The sequence below is a fragment of the Neofelis nebulosa genome, chromosome 2, assembly GCF_028018385.1.
Source record: "Neofelis nebulosa isolate mNeoNeb1 chromosome 2, mNeoNeb1.pri, whole genome shotgun sequence".
NCBI classification, from domain to species: domain Eukaryota; kingdom Metazoa; phylum Chordata; class Mammalia; order Carnivora; family Felidae; genus Neofelis; species Neofelis nebulosa.
This window is the reverse complement of record NC_080783.1, coordinates 11,736,203-11,762,700: the sequence shown is the minus strand read 5'-3', so window position 1 is coordinate 11,762,700 and position 26,498 is coordinate 11,736,203. Positions and strand designations below refer to the sequence as shown.

At 41.4% G+C, this 26,498-nt stretch overlaps 1 protein-coding gene across 6 annotated transcripts in view; it reads right to left on the bottom strand.

The window, feature by feature from the left end:
• COL4A4 (collagen type IV alpha 4 chain) overlaps nt 1–26,498 on the bottom strand; it is a 133,757-nt gene that overhangs the window by 51,817 nt on the left and 55,442 nt on the right. For all 6 annotated transcript variants that reach the window (XM_058702634.1, XM_058702654.1, XM_058702624.1 and 3 more), the window contains 16 exons: nt 24,818–24,898; nt 23,944–23,997; nt 23,610–23,669; nt 22,692–22,736; nt 22,320–22,373; nt 21,322–21,391; nt 20,205–20,309; nt 16,755–16,919; nt 13,511–13,600; nt 12,381–12,544; nt 7,593–7,665; nt 6,309–6,415; nt 3,798–3,981; nt 2,332–2,400; nt 1,006–1,113; nt 305–523 (listed from right to left, as the gene is read on the bottom strand). In XM_058702634.1, coding sequence (XP_058558617.1) covers nt 305–523; nt 1,006–1,113; nt 2,332–2,400; nt 3,798–3,981; nt 6,309–6,415; nt 7,593–7,665; nt 12,381–12,544; nt 13,511–13,600; nt 16,755–16,919; nt 20,205–20,309; nt 21,322–21,391; nt 22,320–22,373; nt 22,692–22,736; nt 23,610–23,669; nt 23,944–23,997; nt 24,818–24,898 — 1,648 coding nt within the window. The remainder of the gene's footprint in view (nt 1–304; nt 524–1,005; nt 1,114–2,331; nt 2,401–3,797; nt 3,982–6,308; nt 6,416–7,592; nt 7,666–12,380; nt 12,545–13,510; nt 13,601–16,754; nt 16,920–20,204; nt 20,310–21,321; nt 21,392–22,319; nt 22,374–22,691; nt 22,737–23,609; nt 23,670–23,943; nt 23,998–24,817; nt 24,899–26,498) is intronic.

The window sequence follows — 26,498 nt, the reverse complement described above, 5'->3', positions numbered from 1 at the left end:
TTTACAGAGCTAACATACTGTCCTGAGTCTGAAGCAGGCAGATGTCCAGTAGCTGCTGAATCAAGCTGAACTGACGGAGTCACAGTGAGCTGCCCTGGATTCGAAAGGAACCGGTAAAATGCAAAGGCAACACTCAGGACGCAGGTTACTTGAAATGTGACCAGTGCTCATTTATGAGGGAAGATGCCTGGGGGGACATTTTGCATTCTAGACTTCTAAGGCTAGAGAGTCCAAATAGTCTTCAGTGACCTGTTGCAGACCTGAGCCAGCTTTATGGACCACAGGGACAGGACAGCCCTCATACCTGCAAAGCCTGGAGGTCCTGGATCACCTCTGTGTCCTTTTGACCCCGGCACCCCTGCAAGACCTCTCTCTCCCCGGGGACCTGGGTGGCCGTAGGCAGTGTCTCCCATGATTCCTTTCTGCCCATTTGCTCCACGAGAACCGGGAGAGCCTGGGGGCCCAGGAAGGGAGGACCCCTTTGCACCTCCAAAACCTGGATCTCCTTTGTCACCACGAAAACCTATTGAAAAATATTGTTTAAATTTTTAAACATATAAATATAGAACCAATACAAATGTAAGACTACTACTTTGATAAAAACACATTAAAAAAAAACACAGGGATACGTAACTAAAATTCAGAGTAGCTTAATAGGCAACGTTGCTTTGCCACCTTTCACAGGAAAATACATTGTGAGTTTGTGTTTTCTAGAAGCCAACAATGTTTCCCTAATCGCTTTCATCCACTGGCAGTCTGTCTATACTGAGCAGTTTCTACCAAATAACAGACCAATAGTAGTCTATAACTCATGCTTTCAGGTGGAAGGAGCCCTGAGGATTTACAAAATTACCAGAACCTAAAAATTATCAAAACAGAGCTAAGAGCTTAGTGTTTCAAGAAAAAACATCCCCCCATGATCTAGGGATCCGTGGGCCATTTGCTTACTAAGGTCATCGAGTTTCGAGGTCTACACACATTCTTAACCGAAAACCACTTACTTACCAGGTGGACCGGGTATTTCTGATATTCCTGGTTTGCCACGCTGACCCTTTGGCCCATCTAAACACCTCAACCCTGGAGCGCCCGGAGGGCCCGGAAGTCCCTTTGGTCCTAAACAATAACAGCCAAACCCAGACTCAGTAAAACACAAATGAAATGAGAACAAACTAAGGTGGTTTAAAAAAAAAAAAAAAAAAACCAAAAAACCTCTATGCGGTCTTTTTCAGAGGACTTCTACTTTATGGAAGATGTTGCCTCGCCTGGTTTACATAATCATTTTATGAATCATGTGCTCCAAATAAGTGTTTCAAAGAATAATTATGTTCATGTACTTCATTTTTTTTTAAAGAAGTTAATGTTTATTTATTTTTGAGAGAGAGAGAGAGAGAGAGAGAGAGAGACAGACAGACTGTTGTGAGCGGGGAGGGGCAGAGAAAGGGAGACACAGAATCTGAAGCAGGTTCCAGGCTCTGAGCTGTCAGCACAGAGCCCGACGTGGGGCTCAAACTCACAAACCATGAGATCATGACCTGAGCTGAAGCCGGACAGTTAACTGACTGAGACATCCAGGTGCCCCTTGTTAGTATACTTTAAGTCATACATAAAGGATTCTTCCTGAAAGCCTTTGAGACATACACCAGCACTCAGATGAACCTTTTGGTTCCTCTGCTCTGCGTCAACACAAATATTAGAGCATAGCCCCTTCTGTGGGAAGAAAGATATGTGGCCTGCTGGGTGAAGGCCAAAATCTATTTCCCTGCATTTTACTGAATTTGCCCTCAAATGAAGTATAGGCAAAAAGCACCTGCAAAAGGAATTGAGATTAAAAAAAAATTTTTTTTTAGTTAAAGGAAAAAACCATTCTGACATTTCCTACTGTAAGTGATCTCAGCTAAAATAACTTTAAAGGAGGTGCATCTGCCAACTTCAACTTTGAGTGTTCATGTCCCTTGAGATTTGGAAAACAGAAGAGAGTAAAATGTAATCAGTAAGCAAATTATCATTATTCACTCTTGGGGCATAGGAAATACAGTTTTTAAATTCTCAAAGAGCAGACGTTTTTACTGATTTGTGATCAAATCAAGGTAAATTTTGTTACACAGAGATCTAAAAAAAATTAAAAACCCACCTAGAGGGTGCCCAAACCAGTAGACTAGAGTCCCAATGGGAATTACCACTCATACTGGCTTCCCATAGTCCCTCAAAACCCGGTAAGAGTTTTAGAAATATCCTCATTAGTTGCCTGATGATGAACTATTGGTTCATCTGTCTTACTAGTTCTTTTACTCTGTGGTATGTGTAAAACAGTTAACTTCTCATTGATCATACCTGGAGCTCCATCAAAACCTGGAGGTCCTGGCCTCCCAGGGTAGGTTACGTTACAAGAAATTGTATCGCCTGGAATGAAAAAAAAAAAAAAAGTGGCATTCACACAACTGATAGCCCCATGTAACATGAATCCCAAAGACAACTCAATCAAGATATTCTTTTCATGTAGTGTATGTGGCATCCAAGGGATAAGAGGACCCCAAGTATCGTTAGATCACTTGAACTACCTTTGTTCTGAATTTCTAGAAGCTCGGTCCTGAAATCTGAACTTCAACGGTCAGACAGCTGTAAACATAGGGGGAATAGGAAAAATTCCAAGAAGTATCAGTTTTACTAGCCTAGAAGAAAACAATGCATTTATAGGCTCAATGATATCCAATACAATGGAATCAGAAGATTTGGTAAAGCGGGAAATCACAGCAACATCTGACACTGAGTTCAGAAGATCTGACTCCCAGTTTGGCTGTGGGAGTGTGTAGATGACAGGGGGCGGGGGCGCTGAGATATTAATACCAGCTGCCATTCAGGGAGGGGCTACCATGAGTCAGTGGCCTCAAATGTATTGTCCCTTGAATTTTTTTAATGACTCCGCAACGTGATCATTGTCACCCGCCATTTTCATGGTCAAGACAGTAAGACTCCGAAGCTTGTGCCTCTCAGTTTCCTTCCCCTTTAAAATAGAACATTTCTCTTTTCTCATAGAAATAATTATAAAGTATTACTTCATATGCTCTCAAATCAAAAATGTACCAAATGAATAAAAATACTGTTCTATTTTGATGGGTCCAGAACCATAATCTTAAACCTTATTGAGGGCCAAAATATTGCCTTTCTATGTTGTCGAAGCAAGAACCAAAGATATTATTTCATTCTAAAACTTCGCAGTTAATAACGGAGTCCAAGGTATATGTACATATTGCAAAAGAAAAAAATCTAAATTCTTTCTCCAGCCTTTTCAAAGGTTTTCAGCTATAGTACTGCAAGTCATGTATTGTTTAAATTCAAATAACTGTCAAATATATTTGAAATCCCTCCCTTTTTTCTTTCTTTCTAGAATGCCTACAAATGGGTTTTCAAGGACAGTGATGTATTTTTTAAATGAAATACTGGTGTTTTTTATTAAGATACACTGCGTTGTCTCAAAAGACTATAAACAACTAGATATTTTGAATATATATGTAAATTTAATGCAGATTGCATAAGTTGGGATTGAGAAATGAATGAAGACAATTTTGGCATGCTAGACAAATAATGCAACAAAGACATTTCAGTATTTTAAGAATTTCTTATAAATATTGATTGTGCTGTAATGCTTTTATTTGTCTGGCAATATTCAAGGTTTGAACAGCAGCTTGAAGGAATTTTATTTAGTGGTTCTGCTACAATAGTTTGGCCCCAAAGAGGGGATCGCTTTAGCTTCCACTATTTTCCCCCGACATTCTGTAACACAAAACCTTCAAAATTACCTTTCTGACCCTTCAAGCCCTCAAGGCCCCTCTCGCCGGGACGGCCTGGAGCTCCTGGTGGCCCTCTTTCTCCTGGTGGCCCGGGAAATCCTAGTCCTGGTTGTCCCTTAGGTCCTGTTCTTCCCGGGCGCCCCGGCAATCCAGGAGACCCTTTTGCACCTGGGGCTGCGTCTTCATGATCCCCCTGGGAATATTTGCATCGTGAGTCAACTACCAATCTTTGCAAGTCCATAAACCCAAAGCAGCCATTGTCATCGTCTATAGAAGCACATGGAAAAACTTCATATTTCCAGTAGACAGTTCCTCAATAGCAAACTATTAAATCACCAATAGATGAGTAACTTAGTTTCTTCTTCATCCTTTACATAAAAACTTACAAACATATAGATGCTATGGCTGGGGAGTCCACCTCAAATACAGAAAGCTGTGTTATGTATTCAATACAGAATTTAGAAATTTTTTGTTAGAACAACTCTCTAATACCAAATATAATGAAATACAGAAATATGTCAATTGAGGGAGGTAGGAAAGAAGGCTTACAAGCTGAATAAATAAATTCTTAGGTCCTTGAAACTGTTTTCCTGCATTCTTATGAGAAGACACAGGATAGACTCAATTGCCCTCCACGTCTGCAAGGAAAGGGCTGACCAACACTTCCTTCTCCTGCTTTAAGAATTTGACCTTTGGTTAACCGTCTAGTTCTGTTCCTCTGGAAACTTCCTAAAAATTGGATGCCAAATATGTTACAAGGCAACATTGCTTATGGTAACGTCAATCCCTGGCAGCAAAACTTGCATCTGGTCTGGAAAACTATGAAGACCTGTGCGGAGTCCTTGCCGGGGCTCCCTTGAGCGGTGGTTCCCTGTGGGGTCTCCACAGGCCGTATCCCTGTGGGGCAGGAGGCTCTCAGTCAACGCTGCTGGCACATGTGCTGCGTGTGGATCTCGTTTCACTCTCTCCCGCCGAATGAACAGCTACCAGGGGTCTTGCATACGAGTGACGCACGTCTGATGCTACCCTGCTGGCAAGCTGAGGGCTGTGTCTTCTGTCTTCCCGAGCAGCCTGGTCTCACATGTGGGTGATGACAGTCTTGTGAGTCTGGATTGGTTCAACGAATCTAGGAGGACCGCTCTAGACCATTATAGAAACCCCTCACCTAATGCGACCTAGGGTACGTTTTGGTTTTTCACAATTAGATCGGAACCCGAGGACCATTGCCACTCAGTGACGTTGGCTTCTAGATAGTTCCTGAAGCGGGAGGGTAAACAAAACAGGGAATGCCAAATCTAAGGCAGACTTCGTTCATGATTATCATGATACTTGATATCAGCTGAAAGACGAGAGAGACTTCTGACCATCTACCCTGGTTGACTTCCAGGCTTCTCTTACTCACATACCATCTGTCTGAAGGAGCACCTATAAATCAGAAGTTAGTCCTTCTCTATTACGACACTGTTGATGGCAGGCAGCACAGGCTGGTGAAAGCAGCACGTGCTTTGGCATAAGACAGACTGGGGTTTTCCCTGCGGTGCAGTCTACTTGACAGATAGGTGACCTTGAGTAACACACCCTCGGCCTCCATTTCCCAGGATAAAATGTGAAAGCGGACTGCTCTTCGGAAAATTGACGATGTGGGGGCGCCTGGGTGGCTCAATCGGTTAGGAGTCTGACTCTTGGCTTCGGCTCGGGTCATGATCTCACGGTTCATGGGTTTGAGCCCCGCATCGGGCTCTGCAGCTGGTAGCATGGAGCCTGCTTAGGATTCTCTCTCTCTCCCCCTCTCTCTCTGCACCTCCCCAGCTCTGTCTCTGCCTCTATCAGAATAAATAGACTTAAAAAAAAAAAAAAAAGAAAGAAAATTAATGATGTGAATAAAACATAATGTAGGCATCCAAACATGCCTCATGTACCCGTGATACTTTAAGTTCCTAAGCCCAGGATCATGTCTCATGGTCTTTTCTTACGACCTCCGTTACCTCCACATGGTCTCCACCCAAATCACGTTTGAAAAATGCAAAAAATATCATTTGTCGGTGGGGTTTTCCATCAACTAACATGTCAGTTCAGATTTGCACCGGTTCACCCTCTCTTGTTTGCCACTTCCCCTCACGTGCTTCTTCACCTGGGGACGGAACTGGAGGTCATTATCAGGACCTGTGTTCTATGCTCCTCCCTACAGAGTTAACTGAACAGGCCTGCAGCCACTGGGGGCTTTGTAGCTAGATACAAGGGCCCCAGAAATAGATAAACACCATGATAATGATACAAAGACCAAAGACGGGACAGAAAGTCATGCCGTGGCTCAACTGTCACTCAGGATTTCAGACCATCTGCAACTATGCCACACCTTTTGTAACAATCATCTTTTTCTGGCAGTCAATGGAAGGTGACTCTGATTCACAGCACATGACGCTTTACTGAATTACAGTTTTAAATTGAGAAGGGGCAAACAGATGCTCTGTGACCATATAAGGAAATGAAACTCTACAGCCAAAGAAGAATTATACATACCGGGGGTCCCGGATCCCCCCTTTCTCCAGGAAGTCCATCCCGGCCATGTTGTCCCTGTTGTCCTGGAAATCCTGGGAGCCCATCAGGACCCCTTTCTCCTTTCTGCCCTGGGAATAAAGGCCAAAAGATATTCAAGCCCTTCTCAGCAGCTGGGTGAAGTAGAAGGAAACACAGGACAAAAGGTAAAAGCAATGACCTTGCCTCCAGGTGGGCCGGCAGAGACTCCCCTGAGTGTCTCCATTGACTAAAGTCACATAAAGACAACCACACAAAAGTCATAGGGAGGAAAGACAACGGCCAAACCCACGGGATCTCTTATCTGGGGAGCGCTCTGCCGAGGAGGTTGTGTAAGGAGGCACCAATCACATGGCCGCTGTGTGTGGGGTGCCCAACATGGTAGTCCAACCCCTAGCAGTGGTGAATGGGGAGTAGTCCGTGGCTGCACACTTGCCCCAGTCTAGGCCAATCTTTCCAGAATTGTTTTGTTTTTCAAGCTGGAGCTGAGAAGGTAGAGCTAGCTCTCTTCCTTTTTGTAAGAACTTAGAGCTTCTGCTAGGAAGGGCAGTCTACCCACACAGCCCAGGGAAAGCCAGTCTCGGGGAGAAAGGGCAGATGGTGCAGTCCCCTGGACCCAGCTGTCCTGGGAGACTACGTCTAACCTTTCAAATTTTGTTTGGCCGAGTCAATAATGTTTTCTAAAACTACTTCAAGCTGGGTTTCTGTCGTGACCAAAATAGTCTTGATTAACACAGGATGCCAGAACGCTCTGAAAAACTGGTAGGCAGGTCAAAGGAGGTCTTATGTCAAATCCAAGTTCACAGTAATGAAGATTTAAATAGGTGGCTAAAGGAGCATCTGTATTTTCAAATCAGAGATAGAGGATTTGAGGTTCCACATTCTCACCACTCTGTGAAGGTCAAGGAATATTATTTTTTATTTTAGAGACAGAGAGAGAGAGAGAGCATGAGAGTGCACAAGTGGGGTAGAGGGGCACAGGGAGAGAGAGACAGAGAATCTTAAGCAGGTTCCACGCTCAGTGCGGAGCCTGACACGAGGCTCGATCCCATGATCCTGGGATCGTGACCTGAGCCAAAATCAAGAGTTAGTCACTCAACCAACTGAGCCACCCAGGAGCCCCGGGCCAGGAATATTTTTTTAAGCAATCTGAACAATCCTGTGTCTTGTTATAGAATTGATCTGTGGTCACAGGGAAATGAATACAAGATGAAAGTTCACCTATCATTCATAAAAATGGCAGGGAGCTAAGTGATTGACTAGACTCACCTTTCACTCTTGACACAACCATGTCTCCCTTTTCTCCTTTACTGCCAAGTGGTCCTGCTGCACCGGGTTTTCCCTTGGTGAGAAATAAGAGGAATGAATCAGTTTAATTTTGATGGGTCAAAAGTTATTCACCTACATCTAATCTCTCTCTTCTTTACTTCTAAATCACCTGTTCCAGATTCTGGTGTGGTACCCTTGGTATCACTCTCTTCCTTACCTTCTAAGGTGGGTCCTACCTTACAAAACTGAAGGTCTTGACCTGCATTTAGAAGCTTGTGGAATCTGGATAAGGTCTGTACGAGATTCAACAGAAGCATCTATCATTATCGATTTCCTGGTTTTGGCAACGTACTATGGTTATGTATGCTATCATCGGGGATGCTGGGTGAAGTGTCCATGGGAACTCTCTGCGTGATTGTGTAACTTCTTTGAGTCATAACATAAAATTTATCTCAACATAAAAATTTGTAATCAAATTAAAAAATTTTTTTTTAACGTTTATTTATTTTTGAGACAGAGACAGAGCATGAACGGGGGAGGGTGAGAGAGAGAGGGAGACACAGAATCCAAAACAGGTTCCAGGCTCCGAGCGGTCAGCACAGAGCCCGACGCGGGGCTCGAACCCACGGACCGCGAGATCGTGACCCGAGCTGAAGTCGGACGCTTCACCGACTGAGCCACCCAGGCGCCCCCTATAATCAAATTTTTTAACTATCTTGAGCATTTTAATAGAATGAGGAGTAAAGAAGAAGGTAGGCTAACCACAAGAGCTGCCACTAAAGCCGAAGGCAGAGGTTTAGGGATAAGCTTGTGATATTGAGGGAAACTGATGGGCAAGAGGAGGGGAAAATAAGAACCACGGTTACACGGTTGATATAGTTCCTCTATATAGCAAGTAAACAGCTGATTTTCACTGATGGGCTCATCATCTTTTGACCTCAGCATTGCTCTGAGACTCACCGTTTGGGTCACGGTTTTGTAAGTGTTACATATTACTGAATATTAAGCCGCGTCAACAATCTGGAAACCTACCATCAGCATATTAGAGTGGCCAAGCATCACAGTAAATACAGCTACAGAAACACTATACATAGCTTAAGGTTACTTATCAGATGACCTTGAAAGTCAAGAAACACAGATAAGAATTTAGACGGAGGTAAAAATGACTGAGAAGACAGTTTACTTTTCCCACACAGATGCCGCCTTGCCTTATTTTCATACAATCTAACAAGTTCACGCAAGCTTAACCTGCTTAACTGGCACTTTGTGAGCAGTTAACTACTAAGAGGAGAAGAAGGTAACAGTGGCGATCAGTATGATGGCAGCATTAAGTAGTAAGAATGAAGAGGAAGCCAAAACCGTAGGCAACAGGCATAAAAACCCAAATGGCAAAAATGCTTGGGAGCCATCTGATGTAGAAAAAAAACAGTTCCACACACCCACACTCAACTACCCCCCCCCACCCCCACCAGGGGCATCACTGTAGTATAGCATCCCAGGTAACGACGTCTATGTGACATCAAAAAGGTGGGTGGAACAAATTTCTCAGTAGGAAGAGCTGGAATAGACAGAAAAGGAACTTTAGAAATCGCAAAGTGCTAATATGGGTTGAGTGTTGCTTAAATGCTTATTTTTCCTGTCTAAGACTAAGTCATAAGTGACAACATGACAGGTCCAAAGTATATGAGACACAGTGTTCAGCCCAAGAGGCAGATAATGAAAACGCCCTTCCGATGGATAAACTATCAACACATAAAACCATTCATTTAGCACACAAACCAGTTTCTCTCCAGAAGGAGAATGCCAATGGAATGCTTAATAAATGAGACCTTGGCGTCCTGGGAGTCTGAGCAGCTCCTTAGCCATTGAAGACTTAGAATGTACTATAAATTTCTCTAACGCTGTGCAGATATAGAATATTCAGCACTAGAGTCAGATCTCAGACTTATTTGAGCTAGTGAGAAAAAAAAAGCAGATAACCAACACTGGTTTTGGATTTCACTAGAGAGACATTCACTGACAATCTACAAAGGGCCAGGGAGTACTCAGAGTAGCAAGGACACAACAGTTAACAGCAGACCGTCTTGCCTTCATGGCACTTAGACTTAGATTCTTAGTGAAACAAATGTTGAATCCAAGAGATTCTTGGGGCAAAGTTTCCCAGCAGCTTTGGGATCAAGGCTACTTGTCATTATTCCAAGACCTGAGATCATTAAATACATGTGTTAATACAACAACAAAGTCTCAACAGCAACAAAACAAATTCTTCTCTGCCAGCCGTGTAACAGTTGTTTAAAACATGGTCTAGATCAGGTATTTGAGCCACAGATGCCCACAGGGGCCGTGCCTAGCAAGGGAAGCAGATGGATGGACAGTGCGGAGCCAGGAGCACCCAGCCCTTCTACACGCATGGTCACCTCTCAGCTCTTGGCAACTGTGGGAATGCACTGACCTTGTGTTAATGAACTTCCAATTTCTCAAGGGCCGCCATAAATCTTATTAATAATACAAAATAAAACACGATGAAGACAAAACCAAACAAGCCAGTAGGTCAGATTTAGCCCATGTCAAGTCCATGACCTTTGGTTTGCTCTACAACTCATCAGGGGCAGTGACCCTGCTTGATCACTGGTGTATCCCTTACAGCCCTCAGAATATGTTGCTGAACTGAATTCTTACCCCGTTGTTATGTCCATTTTATAAATGAGGCACTGAGGCTCAGGAAGACCGTAGAACTTGCCCGTGTCAGAGTTGGGATTTGAAAGTGGATCCACGTGGCTCCCAGTCCCCATGCTTAACATGACAGCATCTTGGTAGGAAACCCCCAACCTCAGACTATGGCAATAAATACAAAGCTTTGTTCTAACCATAAAAAAAAAAAAATGTAAAGAACCTAAACACACTTTTCTGTTTTCTATTTGCCTACCAATCTGTGGCTTCTGAGGCCAGGGACCAGCTGCTGAGAGAGGACATGTCCGATGAAGTGAGAGCACCCACAGTGATCGTCTGTGGTTCCTCTGTGCTCTCTCTTTGTATCCATTCTTTTCCCCCAAACACCTTCCTCTCACAGTGCCTCGTGGTATAAGGATCTAGTCCCCAGCTGTAACCACACTGTGATGAACTTAATGCAGAGAAGTCATATGGACAGGACCATGTACAGAAAAAAAGACATCAGAAACATTACCTGTCCTAAGAGTAAGACGTACAGCAGCCAAATGACATAAAGCTCAGCCAGGACAACCCTGGGCAAACTAGCAATTCACGCTCAAAGAGACTAGCCCTGAGAAGCAACTCAAGAGAAAGCCATAAAAATATTTTAGAACCAGTATCATCTTCTTAATGAAGGGACCACTATAAAAAATGACTGTGCTCACATGCCGAATGGAAAAAGCAGACTATAAAATGCAAAGTGCTTAACAGCTGCGGCCGTGTTCATTCAACATACACGTATTAAGGAGTTAGCTTCTTGTCACGCAGACTCTGTGAGTGTGTTTTGCAAGTGTATTGAGGGTGGTACCGAGAGAGAGCCTAATTGTCACCCTCACTTAAGGCTCTCAGACTGGAACCTTATTTTCATGGCATGTCCCAGGGAAAATGGAAAAGAGGACATTCAGGCTGATGGGTAGGCTCCAGGTCACCCCAGGATTAAGGCTCTTCGATAAAGAGGGGACAGGCAGGCTGTGTCCAGCCTCCAGAGTAATGCCCTTAGGGCCAGTGAGTTTCTTCTGAGGAGTCCAGTTGCTGAAAGGCTGTGCCTCAATTCGAGTCACTTGTAATGGTCAGCAGATGAGAACCATTTCAAAATAGATCTACTCTGTGGCACGAAATATCACATAAACGCTGACAAAGCCAATGTCTGTATCTCCGGCTTGGACCTCGCATCGGAATGTCTTACTTGAATACCATCTCACTACCCTTCAACACCTCGACCTGCTTGTCTGATTGGCACCTCAAATTTAAGATGGCCCCAATGATACTTCCTTTCCCCACTCCACACCTACTCCTCACATTGGCTTCCCCATTTGGGTCTTATCCTTTACTTTTCTCCTTCTAATATCCCATGTCCAGCCCAACAGCCAATCTATTAGCACTGATCTCAAAACATATCGAGAATCTGATCATTTCTCATCACACCCAGCATCAACATGCTAATTTGTCTACCATCATATTTCACCAGGACTATGCAGCAGTCCTCCAGCCCATCTCCCTCCTTCCCTCGCCCCCTGTTATCTGTTATTACCAGAACTACCACAGTGAGCCATTCGAAGCTAACGTCAGCCATAGAGCATTATGTCTGTCTCTTCTTAAAACTTTCCACTGGCTGTTCCCTGTCATCCAGAATAAAAGCCCAAACCCAACGCACCCACCAAGCCCTGTGCTCCACAACCCCACATAACCTCCAGCCACTTCTTTGTCTTCATTTCCTCCGGCTTTTCCCCTCAAGCTACATTAGATGGTGATGGCCTTTATCATCATCAGCCATATGTACTCATCTATTTGCTACCCAGCATGTGTCCCTCCCAACCCCAGGAGTCCCCAGGAGGGTACAGACTGTGCTCTGCTCCCTACTGCATCCCCAGCACCTAGAATGACACATGGAACATAGTAGGTGCTCAATAAATATTAGTTGAATGAATGAATGAACATAGATGATTTTTTTGGTCATTAATATATGTATAGGTTCAAAACATAAAATATATATCATACTATAAGTCAGAAAGAGCTACAGTTGAATTTTATCTCTGTCTCTTTTAACTAGAAAGATTGTTATTGGTAAGAGCTACTCACTGGTGGTCCTGGAGATCCTTCAGCACCCGGAGGGCCTGGATGACCTTTCTCTCCAAGCCACCCAGGGAGCCCCAAGTCTCCCTTACTACCCTGCCTCCCAGGAAGTCCCGGAGGGCCTGGTGGGCCCATGGGACCAGGCTCACAGGCACAGAGCCCCGCGTTTCCTAGACAGAGGATAAAAGGCAGCTTTGTCATATTTCCTGCACAAAATCCCCAAAAGCCTTTACTAAACAAAACCAAGAATGAAAATAAGAACAAAAAGGGTGTGACGTACATGGTTCTTATCTCCCATAACTGATAACATGTGACGTAGCAGGGGAGGGGCACTGTGTAGGGGTACCTAGGCATGGTCTACGTGGGGCAAAGTGTATCATTTCTGGACAAATGGGGTATCTTGGGTCTTTAAATAAACTCATGCTGATAAACTGATACCCAGTTTTACTGAAGGAACTTTAAAATAAGAAATCATATTTTTAAAAGTTTGAAAGTCTTTTATCTGGTTCCTGCTGAAGAAACAAAAAAAAAAATTGGGTTAGAGCATACACTCTAAACAAATAAAGAAACAAAATAATATGTGAAAAAGGATTACTGACTGCATTGCCTATTACAACTGATAATTCACTACAATGCGTTTCTAATCATCAGGACTTTTAGTCGAAAAAAAAGCCTTTCGGATGGTCAAACTCAGCTGTGTTTATGCTCTCATACCCACCTGTTCCAGATGGTCAAAAAGGCACCAAACAATTTACAGTGGAGAAACACTGAGACACAAACACTTGATGACACGGGGAAGTATGGACCCACAGAGAGAAAGTGAAAAAAAAGATCAGTACTTTCTCATCTCCGCTTCTTTCAAGGAACAAAAAGCACCTCATGAAAAAAGTCACCACTCTGAGGCAAATTTCACAGCAGGCAAGGGTCTCCTTTAGACTCTCAGATACAAAGACTTGACTTTGGCTAAGTTCTAACCACATCATAAACACGTGATGAAAAGGGGCACTCAAGGGGGTTACTAAGGTGCGTATCGCATCGAAGTGAAATGTTCCATTGCCCACTTCATAAATGCCTCCAACCCCCCCCCCCCCATAAGCTATTGTCTTCAGGAAATCCTACCTTTGCTGCATACTTGCCTTTTTCTCCTTTCGAGCCTCTTCTTCCTGGAGGACCTGCTTTGCCTTTTATTCCTTGTGGTCCAGGGTGCCCGACACTACAATATATAACTTTACAGTGGGAAAGGGGGATGGGGCATAAGAGAAGCACTCAGTTTTTGTGAATGTCTTCCAAAGAACAGGTGCAAGTGTCTCTTGCACTCTTATTTTCCCCTGAAGCCCACTTTCTTCCATTCCTTTCCCAAATTTCTTTCTCTCTAATATAAGAATATATAAACAAATAGACCATACAATTGTCACAGCATGCTTCTGCTCCCACAACCATTGATAAAGCCATCCTAATCTCAACCCCAACTTAGTGGGTTGTAGAGAAAGGTGGACAAAAAAACAAAGACAATAAATAAACAACAAACAAACAAAAATAACTGTGCAGCAAACATCCGTTTCCCCTTCCATTATGAACAATTACCAAATTAAGAAAGCTCATAAAAGCACAACTTCAGAGATATCTGATTCAGTGTGACAGATAAAACATAAACAATAAGTTCTTTATTCTCCCTGAATCCCAGTAAAACAGCAAACAGTAAATAATATTATAAAAAGGTGTAAGCTCACAAGACAAAAAAAGGGGGGGGGGGTAAGGAAACAAAGCAAAAAGTGTAAAAGAACCTAGCAGACCCTGAAAAGCTGAATTCTAAGCAGGCCGTGGGGAAAGGGAACAAAGAACACAATTTACATGAGAAATCTCTCCCAAAGTTCAGGAATTGGTACCTTGAAGTAGAATGACAGTGCCCCAAACAGGAGGACTGCTTAAAGAAACAATTTAATCATAAGATCCCCTTCTCAAGAATTACAGCAGCAACTATGGCCCCTCAGAATTGGAGGAAAGAGACAACGTAGCAAGAAGAAAACTTTGAAATAAAGTATATGGTTTAAAAAGTAGATGAAGGAAAGCATTTCACCTCTAAAACATGAACAGATTGCTACAAAAGAAAACATTGAGGGGCTTCCTGGGTGGCTCTGTTGGTTAAGCATCCAGCTCTTGGTTTCTTCTGCTCAGGTCATGGTCTCATGACTTCATGAGTTTGAGCCCCACACCAGGCTCTGTGCTGACAGCATGGAGCCTACTTGGGATTCTGTCTCCCTCTCTCTCTGCCCTCCCCTACTCACTCTGTCTCTTTCTCAAAATAAAAAAACCTAAAAAACGTTTTAAAAAACATTAAAACAGAACAATAGCAACAACAAAATCCTTAGAAACGAAAAGAAAACTACTATGAAAGTAGAAATTGAAAAATTCTGGAGCAGAGATGTAAAGTGGAGTTGAGGAAGTCTACGAGAAAGTGTTACAGAAAAATAAGAAGGTGAAAAGTAATAAAGAAACATATATAGTGGATTCACTAATAGGCAAATATGTAGAATTCAGAAGGAGAAAACGGGGGGGGGGGGGAATGGAGGAGAAAGTATCTTCAGAGAAACACTTCAAGAAATTTTTCCAGAAATGGAGGATTTGTGTTGGCTAGAACTTGCTCACTGAGCGCCTATGAATAAATGCAGATGTGCCCACACAGAGGCAAGTCGTTGTGAAATTGAAGGTCATTGGAGAAAAAAGAAAAATTCTGTAAGATTTCAGAGCAGAAAACAGATTTCAAATAAAGGATCAAGAATCTAAATGTCATTGGACTTCTTCAACTCTAGAAAACAATGGACAGTGCCTAGAAAAATGTATTTCCAATCTAGAATTTTATATTCAGCCAAATTATCAACCAAATTCCACAGTAGACTAAAGGCATTTTCAGACAGATAAAGTATACTTTTTTCAGGACGTATGATGATGGATATATGAAATAGAAGTATGATAGAAATATGTGAGTTGTAGGTAACAAGGGGACCCAGAGAGAGGGAGAAACAGAGACAGAGGGAAACATAAAGAGACAGAGACAAAGAGAAAAAAAATTCCTGGTAAAGGAAGATTTCGAGACAGTGTCTGAGATGGCTTAAAATTGCAACCTGACCTAATTTGAACAGGTTAAAAAGCTCCAGGAGAGATTTATTCAAAGAGATAATACTGATAAAATATTTCATGAGTTAGAATGGAAATTTATACAATTCTAGATGGTTTGAGGTTAAATTCACAGTAGGCATATTGAAAAGCAAGCAAACACACACAAAAAACCAAGACTACTCTTAACAAAATGGTACACTAGAAAAGTAGTAACATACATTTTTGGATGGCAGACCTGGTGAACAGCATTTATGTAACCATTCAGTGTAAATACTGAATATTTTTATGTAGTCAAAACTAAGATAATAACTATGTTGAATAGGCTTTGGGAGTAGAAAATGTGCATATGTGCGGTGGGGAGGGACTGAACGAGAGCTAATTTCATCTTCTATGGAAGGAAGTGAAAAGATAAGTCTCAAAGTCAAGAATTAAGAAATTGCAATACAAGGTGGTGCCTGGATGGTTCAGCCAGTTAAGCCTCCACTATGGCTCAGGTCACGATCCACCCTTGGGCTCTGTACTGATAGGTGGAAGCCTGGAGCCTGATTCAGATTCTGTGTCTCCCTCTCTCTCTGCCCCTCATCTCACCAAAAAAATAAACATCAAAAGAAAGAAAGAAAGAAAGAAAGAAAGAAAGAAAGAAAGAAAGAAAGAAAGAAAGAAAGAAAGAAAGAAGGAAGGAAGGAAGGAAGGAAGGAAGGAAGGAAGGAAGGAAGGAAGGAAGGAAGGAAGGAAGGAAAGAAAGAAAGAAAGAAAGAAAGAAAGAAAGAAAGAAAGAAAGAAAGAAAGAAAGAAAGAAAGAAAGAAAGAAAGAAAGAAAGAAAGGACAAGCACATTGAAGGGCACTAGAAAGGCAAATAAAAAAAGATTCCAATGACTTGTGCAAAGATAATTGCCCCTGGGGAGGAAGGAACAGAAGAAGGGGTTGGCTAGGATGGCAATTCTTCACAACAGGCTTCATAGAACTGTCTCTTATGCCACCTCTATTTATATAACTCTGATAAAAATTAAAACGACATTGAAAAAATAGAAATTGTAGTAATTTACAAAACTCTATCATTCACACTTAAATCCTCAACCATATGCTTTAGCTGATGTGATCTCCAACATCAGTCTACTTTTTTGTATTATTAATAATACTAACTTGGCTCATGACATAATGGATAATGTTAAAAAATATTTAGAAAGTCACATTTTCTGAATGACACTGCAGATATCACATGCAACATAAATGCCAGTGAACGTGAATGAGGAGCACTTTACCATCTGATCCTGGAGGGCCCTGCAGTCCTGGAGCTCCAGGCAACCCAGGTGGTCCCGGGCTCCCTGGTTTCCCTGGAGTGGAATCAGCTCTCCCGGGGATACCGGCTGCCCCTGGAAATCCCGGATGACCAGGAAACCCTCCTGGCCCAGGGGGTCCCATCATGCCTCCAAGAGAAATTGAGAATGAAAACCACATGTATCTCTCAGAGTAAACAAACTTTTTTTTTTTTTTAAGAAGAAATCAAAATCCGTACATTCTTCCTTAGACTGTAAAAATTTTTAAAGGAAAAAAATGTATTTCAAAATTAACTTGATTTCCCAGCCATAAGAATACCTCACCTTCTTTGAAATAAGCCCACAAGTGGAAATTTTGAGGAATCGGATTTTCTTACTTTTTCCCTATTATTTAGGGTTATTGGAGGAAAAAACACATATTATTTAATTAAAATTATTATTTTTTCAATCTTTCCACTTTGATAATTTGGTTAAAAACAATCTGGATGAACATATTAGCACATGTAGCAAATAAAAATATGGACTCACATATCATCTCCGTAAGATATAGAATACCATACCTTTCATAGCAAGGTAGGTTGGGGAGAGGCATAGAGGTGCTGTATTAGAACCCAATCTCTCTCTCTCCAGCCACATGTAATTACACACGCTCCATGAATGTTGAAATGTTCAGTGTGTTCAGGGGTCAAAGTGAGTAAAAGCTAAATCCTGCTTTCTTGTGACATCTGACCCTCTCACTGGGGGCTTTGGCTAAAGACAGCAGGAAGCCTTCCTGTGAGAAGCATCTTCTTTCTGAGCATGAATCTCTCTGTGGAAGATTATAGTTTCCAAAGATGGCTGCCATGGTAGCTCTCATCCCTCACACTCTTGTTCCCCTCTCCTTGAATGTGATGGGATTTTGTGATTATTTGGACTAACAAAGTACAGCAGGAGTGATGCCATGTACAAAGACGATGGCTACGTCATTAAAGATGACTCAGCTTCTGCCTTGTGAGCTGAAATGCTTGGGATTGGAGTCCTGAGCCACCATAGAAGCAATATCACTGCTCTGAAGCCACCATGCTCTACGGAAGCCTAAATAAGTTCAGAGCCAGACAGAGAGGCCATGAGACTAAACAAAAGAAAGAGGACAGAGATGCCCAGCCAGTCCTCATGTGTCCGTTGCAGCCACATAATGGTGATGAACATCCCAATCTAGAATTGCTCAGCTTAGCCCTTCCTGAATTCTTGAACGACAGCGAGGGGTAATAGGATGATTGTTGTTTTAAGCCACTAGGTTTTGGGTAATTCATTCAGCAAGAGACAACAGAAACCCTGTCAGTAATCAGTAAGTAGCATGCTAACTAAATTAATGGCATTCATTACAGTGTGCATATATGCTGGGGCTTTGCATATATTTTCAAACATTAGCCTTACTCTTGAAACAATCTTGCAAAGTCTGTACCTTATAGATAAGGCACAGAAATTTAGACCAATAATAGCTAACATGGCTAACGGCATTCTAAGAACTGTTTACATATTGCTTCCTTCAACCCTAACAAGAACTGCACTCTAAAGAGGAGAAAACTGAGGCACAGAGAGGTTTCGTAAATGCTTAAGACCACACCACTTGTATGTGGTAGAACCTGGAATGTTTTTAGTCCATAGTGTAAACACGTAACTATTTCAGCATACTACACTGAGTGGCACGGCTGGGATTCAGTCACAGGTGTCTGACTCCAAAACCCTACTTATCTCATGGTAAATATTTTAGATGATTGTAAAATAAGTATAGCAAAGGCTATGAATATTGGTGTATTTAAATGAAAGGTGTTCCTGTTGACTTGGCTGTCACCTTGTCTTCATGTCATTCCTAAGACTTGTCTCCAAACCTCCACAGTCACTGGATGCACCTGGATGCTACCTGTCTTGTGCCAGTCTATGGAAAATGCTCGACCACTTTCCAACAGGGAAAATGGGCTACGGTATATGGAATATAGCACCTTGAGCACCCATGAAATCAATTCAGTTGTGGCCAGCATTAAAATTTTTTTTTCAAAACAAAAGAGTGGCATAGAAAATAGAATACATCGTACCCCAGAAGGTATTCTTTTATGAAATTTGTGTTTCAATCATACGTATATGTGGATACATATATGTGTGCAATGTAATGCAAATGCAAAGTAATACTAAATATATTTTTTATAATAGATTACAGTCAAGACTTGAAAGCCATTGGGTTAATTCTTTAAAAAAAAATCTTGTGGAATTAAGAGCCTTTCTGTTATATTCAGTTTTCAATCTGCTAGAGATATGTGTTGCTTACTCCCATTGGGTTTTGATTTCAATCTGCTAGAGCCACTATTTTATTATAAATATGCACAAAAGAAGAAATCTAATACCAGAGGCTAATGATTCCTGACCAACTGAGTACTGTCTACACAACTTAGATAGCCTTGGGTCAATGAAGCCAAGGCTACGGTATCTACAGATTAAATAAACTAAACTTTGCCACCTTTGTGGTCAGTTATCAGATCCTACAAAGTGGAAGCCAGATTCATAGAAAATTAAAGAACTTTGTAGTTAACAGATGAATGTCAGGAAACTTTTCACTCCTCAGTAAATATAACAAGAGACACAGACTGGATAAAATTACGTCTATTCAAGACTTTCTCCTCACACATTTAATAAGTTCTCCTGAGTTCCCAGAATGCAAATCTCCTCTACACTTCTATTCCTAATCTTACTTGGGAATATTAACCAGCACAGCACTTGAAGGAGTTCAAAGTCCTATATCAATAGGATTCTTTCCCAGGCACTTCTGCAACTTGATTACCATGAGCTGTAAGGTTTTGTTTTCTTTTGTTTTGTTTTGGAGGGGTACTGATTTTGGGGAGAGGTGAGGACTGTTGTTTTGGTTTTGTTTTTTAAATGAAGGCTGAATCACAGTTTTATCTTTTAATTCATAATTTGTGTTTCCGTCTTTCACGAAGAGGAACTCAATTTTCACGAATAGATGTCAACAGGGAGAGCCTTTCCAAGAGGATGGAAAGACCTGAAAAAACACTCTGAGCCTAGCACCAGTTTCCAAATCTTATCTGCCTCTGACAACTTGCGGGATGCCTCTTATACCCACAGATTCCTCACCACACCCCCGAGATGCTGACTCAGTATTTCCGAGGTACAGCTGAGGGATCTGGATGTCTTCCAAGTAAGCCATTAATTGGCTTGAGTTCAGTGGTTCTTAAGCCGTGCTGTACAGATATAAGTAAGAGGCGCTTTGGTAGCAGCAGATGTCTAGGTCCATGCTCCAGAATGCCCAACATTCTTGATCTGGGTGCGGTCAGCCACCAGTTGAAACGCTCCTAGTTGACATCAGTATCAGCTAGAGTTGAGAACCTCCAGGGAGGAGGAAGATGTAGGAAATCTGGCACAGAAAGGCCAGTGGATTTCTACCTGCACAGGTTTCCCCTGGTGGTCCTGAGGGACCAGGGGGACCAGGCGGTCCAACAGACCCCGTTTCTCCATAGCGGCCAGGGCGCCCCGGATCCCCTGGAGGGCCTGCCCAAAACAACAACCCGTGTCAGTGTAATAAACATATATATACATCTTAAAATTCACACACAATTACTTCTTGTGAGGCTTGGTTGAGTACAACTAAGAGATTGTTCTTGCAGTTTCTCGCCACAGTTAGAAATGCAGGATCTTAAGGGGCGCTTGAGGGGCTCAGTCGGTTGAGCATCCGACTCTTGATTTTGGTTCAGGTCATGATCTCACCATTCATAAGATCGAGCCCTGCTTTGGGTTCCATGCTGATCGTGTCTGCCTGCTTGGGATTCTCTCCCTCCATTTCTCTCTGCCCCTCCCCCCACTCGCGCTTGTGCTCAAGCTCGCTCTCTCTCTCAAAATAAATAAATAAACTTTTTTTTCGGGGCGCCTGAGTGGCTCAGTCGGTTAAGCGGCCGACTTCGGCTCAGGTCATGATCTCGCGGTCCGTGAGTTTGAGCCCCGCGTCAGGCTCTGTGCTGACAGCTTAGAGCCTGAAGCCTGTTTCAGATTCTGCGTCTCCCTCTCTCTCTGACCCTCTCCCGTTCATGCTCTGTCTCTCTCTGTCTCAAAAATAAATAAACGTTAAAAAAAAAAATTAAAAAAATAAATAAATAAATAAACAAACTTTTTAAAAAATGCAGGATCTTAGATCCCTTCTCTGCAGAGACATGAACCTTGAGCGGCACTGTCTTTCACACTGACTTGGGTCACTTTCTTGGAGGTCTTCTAGGTCTTAGATGGTTTGGAAACATTTTTTAGCAATTAAAATTAGAAGGGTGACATAACAAAAATCTCTGCATACAGCTTACATGCTAAAAAAAATAACATTTGGAGTCTTATGCCAACAGAGATGGTCCAGATGCACTTATCGACCTGCACTTGTAAATTACATATTCTTGCTAAAATCAATGTATTTAGCATGCCAAGCATGCAAAATACACAAATCCTGGGCCAGAATCTTCTGTCAGGGCCACCCAAGTCCCATTTCCTAATAATTTATGGCGGGACCAAGCTAGACACAAACCTTTGAGCGGAAGAGATGGAGTTACCAACACACCGGGTGGTCCTGGGTACCCGCGATCTCCAGGGTCCCCCTGAAATCATTCATTCAGACACTTTTCTTAGAAATATTAATATTTTTCTCATGTTGCCTGTAATTAAATATTAGAAGGACCAAGGGTGCATTCGTTTGAGAAATAAAGATTACAGGCTGACCAGAAAAAAAGAATGGTTCATAGAGATCTGGGAATAACAAAAGCATCCGACCTCCACCCATAAGCAGAAGTAAAGGATCACCTGGCAAAATTCTCACAAAAGAAAAAAAAAAAAAAAAACCTCAAAAAGTTTTTTCATGCCCATAAACTAGATACTTCTGAAACCAGGAAGTTTCTTAGAAATACTATGAGCATTCACGTTGAACTTGGCAGTCTGGTATAAATAGTCTGGGGCGCCTGGGTGGCACAGTCGGTTAAGCGTCCGACTTCAACCAGGTCACGATCTCGCAGTCTGTGAGTTCGAGCCCCGCGTCAGGCTCTGGGCTGATGGCTCGGAGCCTGGAGCCTGTTTCCGATTCTGTGTCTCCCTCTCTCTCTGCCCCTCCCCCGTTCATGCTCTGTCTCTCTCTGTCCCAAAAATAAATTAAAAAAAAAAAAAAAAAAACGTTGAAAAATAGTCTATTCACCTACAAAATCTGAATCTACACCTTATTTTAGGTGGCCTTATTTAGGTGCCCCCACAGAGAGTTCTCCACAACTTCCTCTGATTTTTAATTGGGATACTAGCTGATCCCCATGGAATTTTTGAAACTTTCATTACTATTCACGTTCAAAAGGTTGATTTCTCAAATGTAAAATATAAACATTTACAACATGCATTGAGATAACATGTACAAAATTAACTCTGTTGCTTTCCAAACTTCTGTTTCTCAAGGATTCTTTCAAATATTTTTAAAAATAAATTAGTTAACATAAGGGATATAGAATTTTATCAGGCTATACTCAAATAAGCCTTTTATTTTTTTACCTTTGGGCCAAGAAATCCAAATGATCCAGGATCTCCAAACAGTCCTGGTTCCCCCTACAAAGAAACACAAACATTCCTTTTTTAAAAACACATGACTGGGTGACAAATTGTCTCACTCTTGTTTAATCTGAACGACACACGCTCACTGAGATTCTGTGCAAAGTCTTAACACTATTTTTGGATTGCTTCAGACAGTTTTGTGTGTTAGTTTTTTTGCACTTACAGCTAGATCATGCAATTCATAAAATAAACGTGTCTCCTTTTCCAGTTACTGTGTGCATACTTGCAGGCCCTAGTACGACTTCTGAATGACACTTAATTGTACTTATGAATGAAAATATACTTATCATCTTTATAATCGTGTACATTTACCTTTAATCCTGGAAAGCCTGGCAACCCATAGGAACCAGGATCACCCTAATAAATTCACAAAAATCAACACAAGCAGAATTAGTGCTCGAACCAGTTCAATGCATTATTTTTCACCTTAGGAAACTGCCTTCTGGATATTGAATCTTGGCTCTAAAGGCAGCTGAATGAAAGGAAATATGTATAAAACAGACTGCTTCTTTATAACATCAGCTATTTTAACTGATTTTTGAGTTTACTTTAAAAATGCATGTCCTTGCCAGTGTTTTAAATTAAGAACATACTGTTGTTGTTGTTGTTGTTCTTGTGTTTTCACTTACTTAGTCTAATGATTGCACTGGGCTAAATATTTTTGGAATCGTTGCAGTATAATTTGTCTGGAGATTAATAGGTACTCTGTGCATTATCAGCAATAAAAATTATCATGGAAGCCAATGTTGCCCCTTAACTACGGAATCTGGAGCCAGATAAACTCAATGCCCCTGCCCATAGGGGGTCTGGCCTCTATAGTGACTCTATCAGTGATGATCCATCCCATTGGTGGCATGGTTGAGGCCTGATGCTGTATTTTTTTGTAGCTACTGCCCATAGATCAGTACCCTCTTTTGTCAAATAGGCTTAAATGAACGATTCCAAGCTGCTACTGCACCGACACTGAGCCACGCAGGAAATGCCACAATCCTGTTCCTACCCACCAATTCTACCTTCTGCTCGCCTGGTTTATCTAAATGATGTCAACAGAAGGGACGTTTTGTTGAACATGTTGCTATTATATCATTTGTACCCAAAATATATTGTCCCTGTTTGAGAAAACCTCCACTTTGAGTTCTTAGAAATGCTGATCTAGTTTTGTAAAAATGGGAGAGAGAAAGCCAACTCGCTGACGTTAGGGGCAGCAGGGATGGCGTGAACCAGCCTTACCCGCGGTCCTGAGAACCCAGGAACACCCTTCTCTCCTTTGGCCCCAAATCCAGGTTTTCCCTTAAAGAGATGACAACATTCAGAGGCATTCGAGCAGCCCTATCTCAGCAACATGGCATTCAGAAACAAAATGAGATTTAAAAATTACTGCCGGCAGTTTAAAGGAAACAAGTACTTTAGAATAGATGCCCCACGGGATTATGATAAAATAGTGAAAACTTCTATTAACATACATTAGCATTTAAAGCAATGGTAAAGATCCATGCAAAACATTTTTTTTTCATTAATATAGCATACCTTACAAATAAAAAAAAAAGGTATTTCAATAAATTACCTTGGGTCCTGGTGGTCCTGGAGGTCCAGTTACACCAGGCATTCCTTTTATGCCCTAAAAATCACAATGAATATTTATCTGGTTTATTCTTATTATTTAACATACTGAATTCCATCTTTTTCAGAACTTACCCCTTTCAACAATCATTTTACTAATTTTCAAAATAAAGGATTACTCTTCAACTGTTGCTCAATAGCAACTAAGGTCCAGGAGCGCTTCTAAACCCGACACTATTCAGACCAGCTCTGTGTGAGAGGTGTCGTGTCGTGGGGCACAGGGGACGTGACCACCATGGAACCAGAGCAGCAGGTGCAAGCTGGGAGTGGAGCCATTGAGAGGAGTGGCTCATTTTGAGCAAGGTAGTGAAAGTTAACCCAGTAATTGAAAACTGACAACAGAATCTGGGGGTGGCGAGTGTAACATCAGTAAGTATCGCAGGCTGACAGGGGAAGTGATGTTTGCCAAACTTCTATTACGTGTCCACTTCTACATACCTGTTACCTTCTCAATGATCAAAACGCCAAGCCCATATGTAACATCTCAAGGACGACCGGACTTCCAGTGGCCCCTTCGGCCCATATACCAAAGACAGTATCGATGGGGCACTATATTCTGGAGGACATGTCACAATTTAGCAGCCCACACTAGGTCTGTGATGCAGCAACTGAATAAACTTGAGAACACGGGTAACTTTCCCAAGCCTCATTTTCCAAGTCTGTACAATGGGGCTAATGACAGTACTCATCTGCTAAGGTTGCTCTGGGATTGATGCTGTGATTCCTGGAGGCGCTCAGCACTTTGTTGGCACAGGTACATGTTCAGAAAATGCTGGCTGTGACTACTTTATCAAGGCAACATATGGATTGGGAATTACCTTTTCTCCTTTATACAGACAAGAATCAGGTGGCTGTACCAATAAGGTGGGTCCAGGAGAACCTTGCTGGCCAACTTCACCCTTAAAAAAAAAGGAAGATAATAGGAATTTCATATTAACTTTATTTTGAAATATAATTTGAAACAAAGAAGAATTTCACCCATGTATTGTCATATAATGCATACAGTCCTGGGTGTCATGAGTTTAAAACAAAAATCATGGCAAATACATCATGCAACTTAAAGTATTTATTGTTTTTCACCAGTAATAATACTGATCGTTAGAAATAAAATTAAAAAACAGAAACAGAAACAAAAACAAAAACAAACTAGGGGCACCTGGGGGGGCTCAGTCAACTGAGCATCCAACTCTCGATCTCAGCCCAGGTCTTGATCTCAGGTTCGTGAGTTCAAGCCCTACATTGGGCTCCATGCTAGGCATGGAGCCTACTTAAAATAAAAAGAAAACTTAAAATTAAAATTAAAATTAAAAAAATTAAATTTAAAAATATAAGCGATTCATAATCCTATCATCGGAGATCTCTATGAAAACTTTGGTATAGTTCTTTGTGGTGTGTGTGCTTATGAGTCTGTATCTGTACACATACCTTGGATAATGTACCTATGTACACACATGTATGTGATCAAATGATGTGTTAAATACAATTTAAAAGATAATCAGAATGCTATACAGAATATATAAACATAATTTAAAATACACACTATGGTTTATACTTTTATATTTTGTTACAGTTTCAAGTTTTAAGAGTTTTGTATTTTTCCTTTATAATACTGTTTTTTGCACATTTTCCAATTATACTACAAATTCTTCAAAAACCTGATTTTTAGTGCCTACACAATAATCTACTGTAAGACTATACTATCATTTATTAAGCCATCCTACTCTAGTTAGATTTTGGTTATTTCTAATTTGTTTTCGATATGTTTAAGCTCTCTGTATAGAATAGTTAACCAAAAGTTGTCATTTATGTCATTAGAACTGTTATTCTCTTGGGAATAAAATGTCCCCTGAACTGGGTTTGCCATGATACAACCAAAAATTCTCACCCTTAATTAGCAGATAATTGTTGTTGTTTTTTTTTTTTACTTATCTGAATATTTCCATTCATTCTGCACTTAGATATACTTAAGAGCAGATGACACAGCTGGTCACCTGTGTTTGCAAACTAGGCCCATACTGACTGTCATTTTGGACAAGTTCCTTAAAAATCTCTCCTAGCTAGCCTTTGTTTCCTTGATTCCTCTGAATCTCACCTTCCTTCTCCATGAACTAGGGGTTAGTTATAACACTGTCTACTTCAAAGTATTATTACGTTATTAAACAGACAATGCACATAAAATGCGTAGTACTTACTACGCCGAGTGGAACAAAGATTCTCAAATATATAATTTTAAAGCCATTAATGTTTTTGTTAAGTGGGATTTGGGGAAGAAGAATACTATTTCCAATTTAAATGAAATAATAGAGCCAATAATTCAATCCCTACCTATAACTGGAAACTACAGAAGGACCAGGTTAGGGACCTAGGCTTATTTTTTTTTGATGTACCCTAATATTTGATGGTGTTGTTACAGCCGCTGCTCTGAGGCATTTATGTTATGTGCATAAATGATTAAACGAATGCATAAACAATACATAAGCGAGGGAGTAACATGTTTTG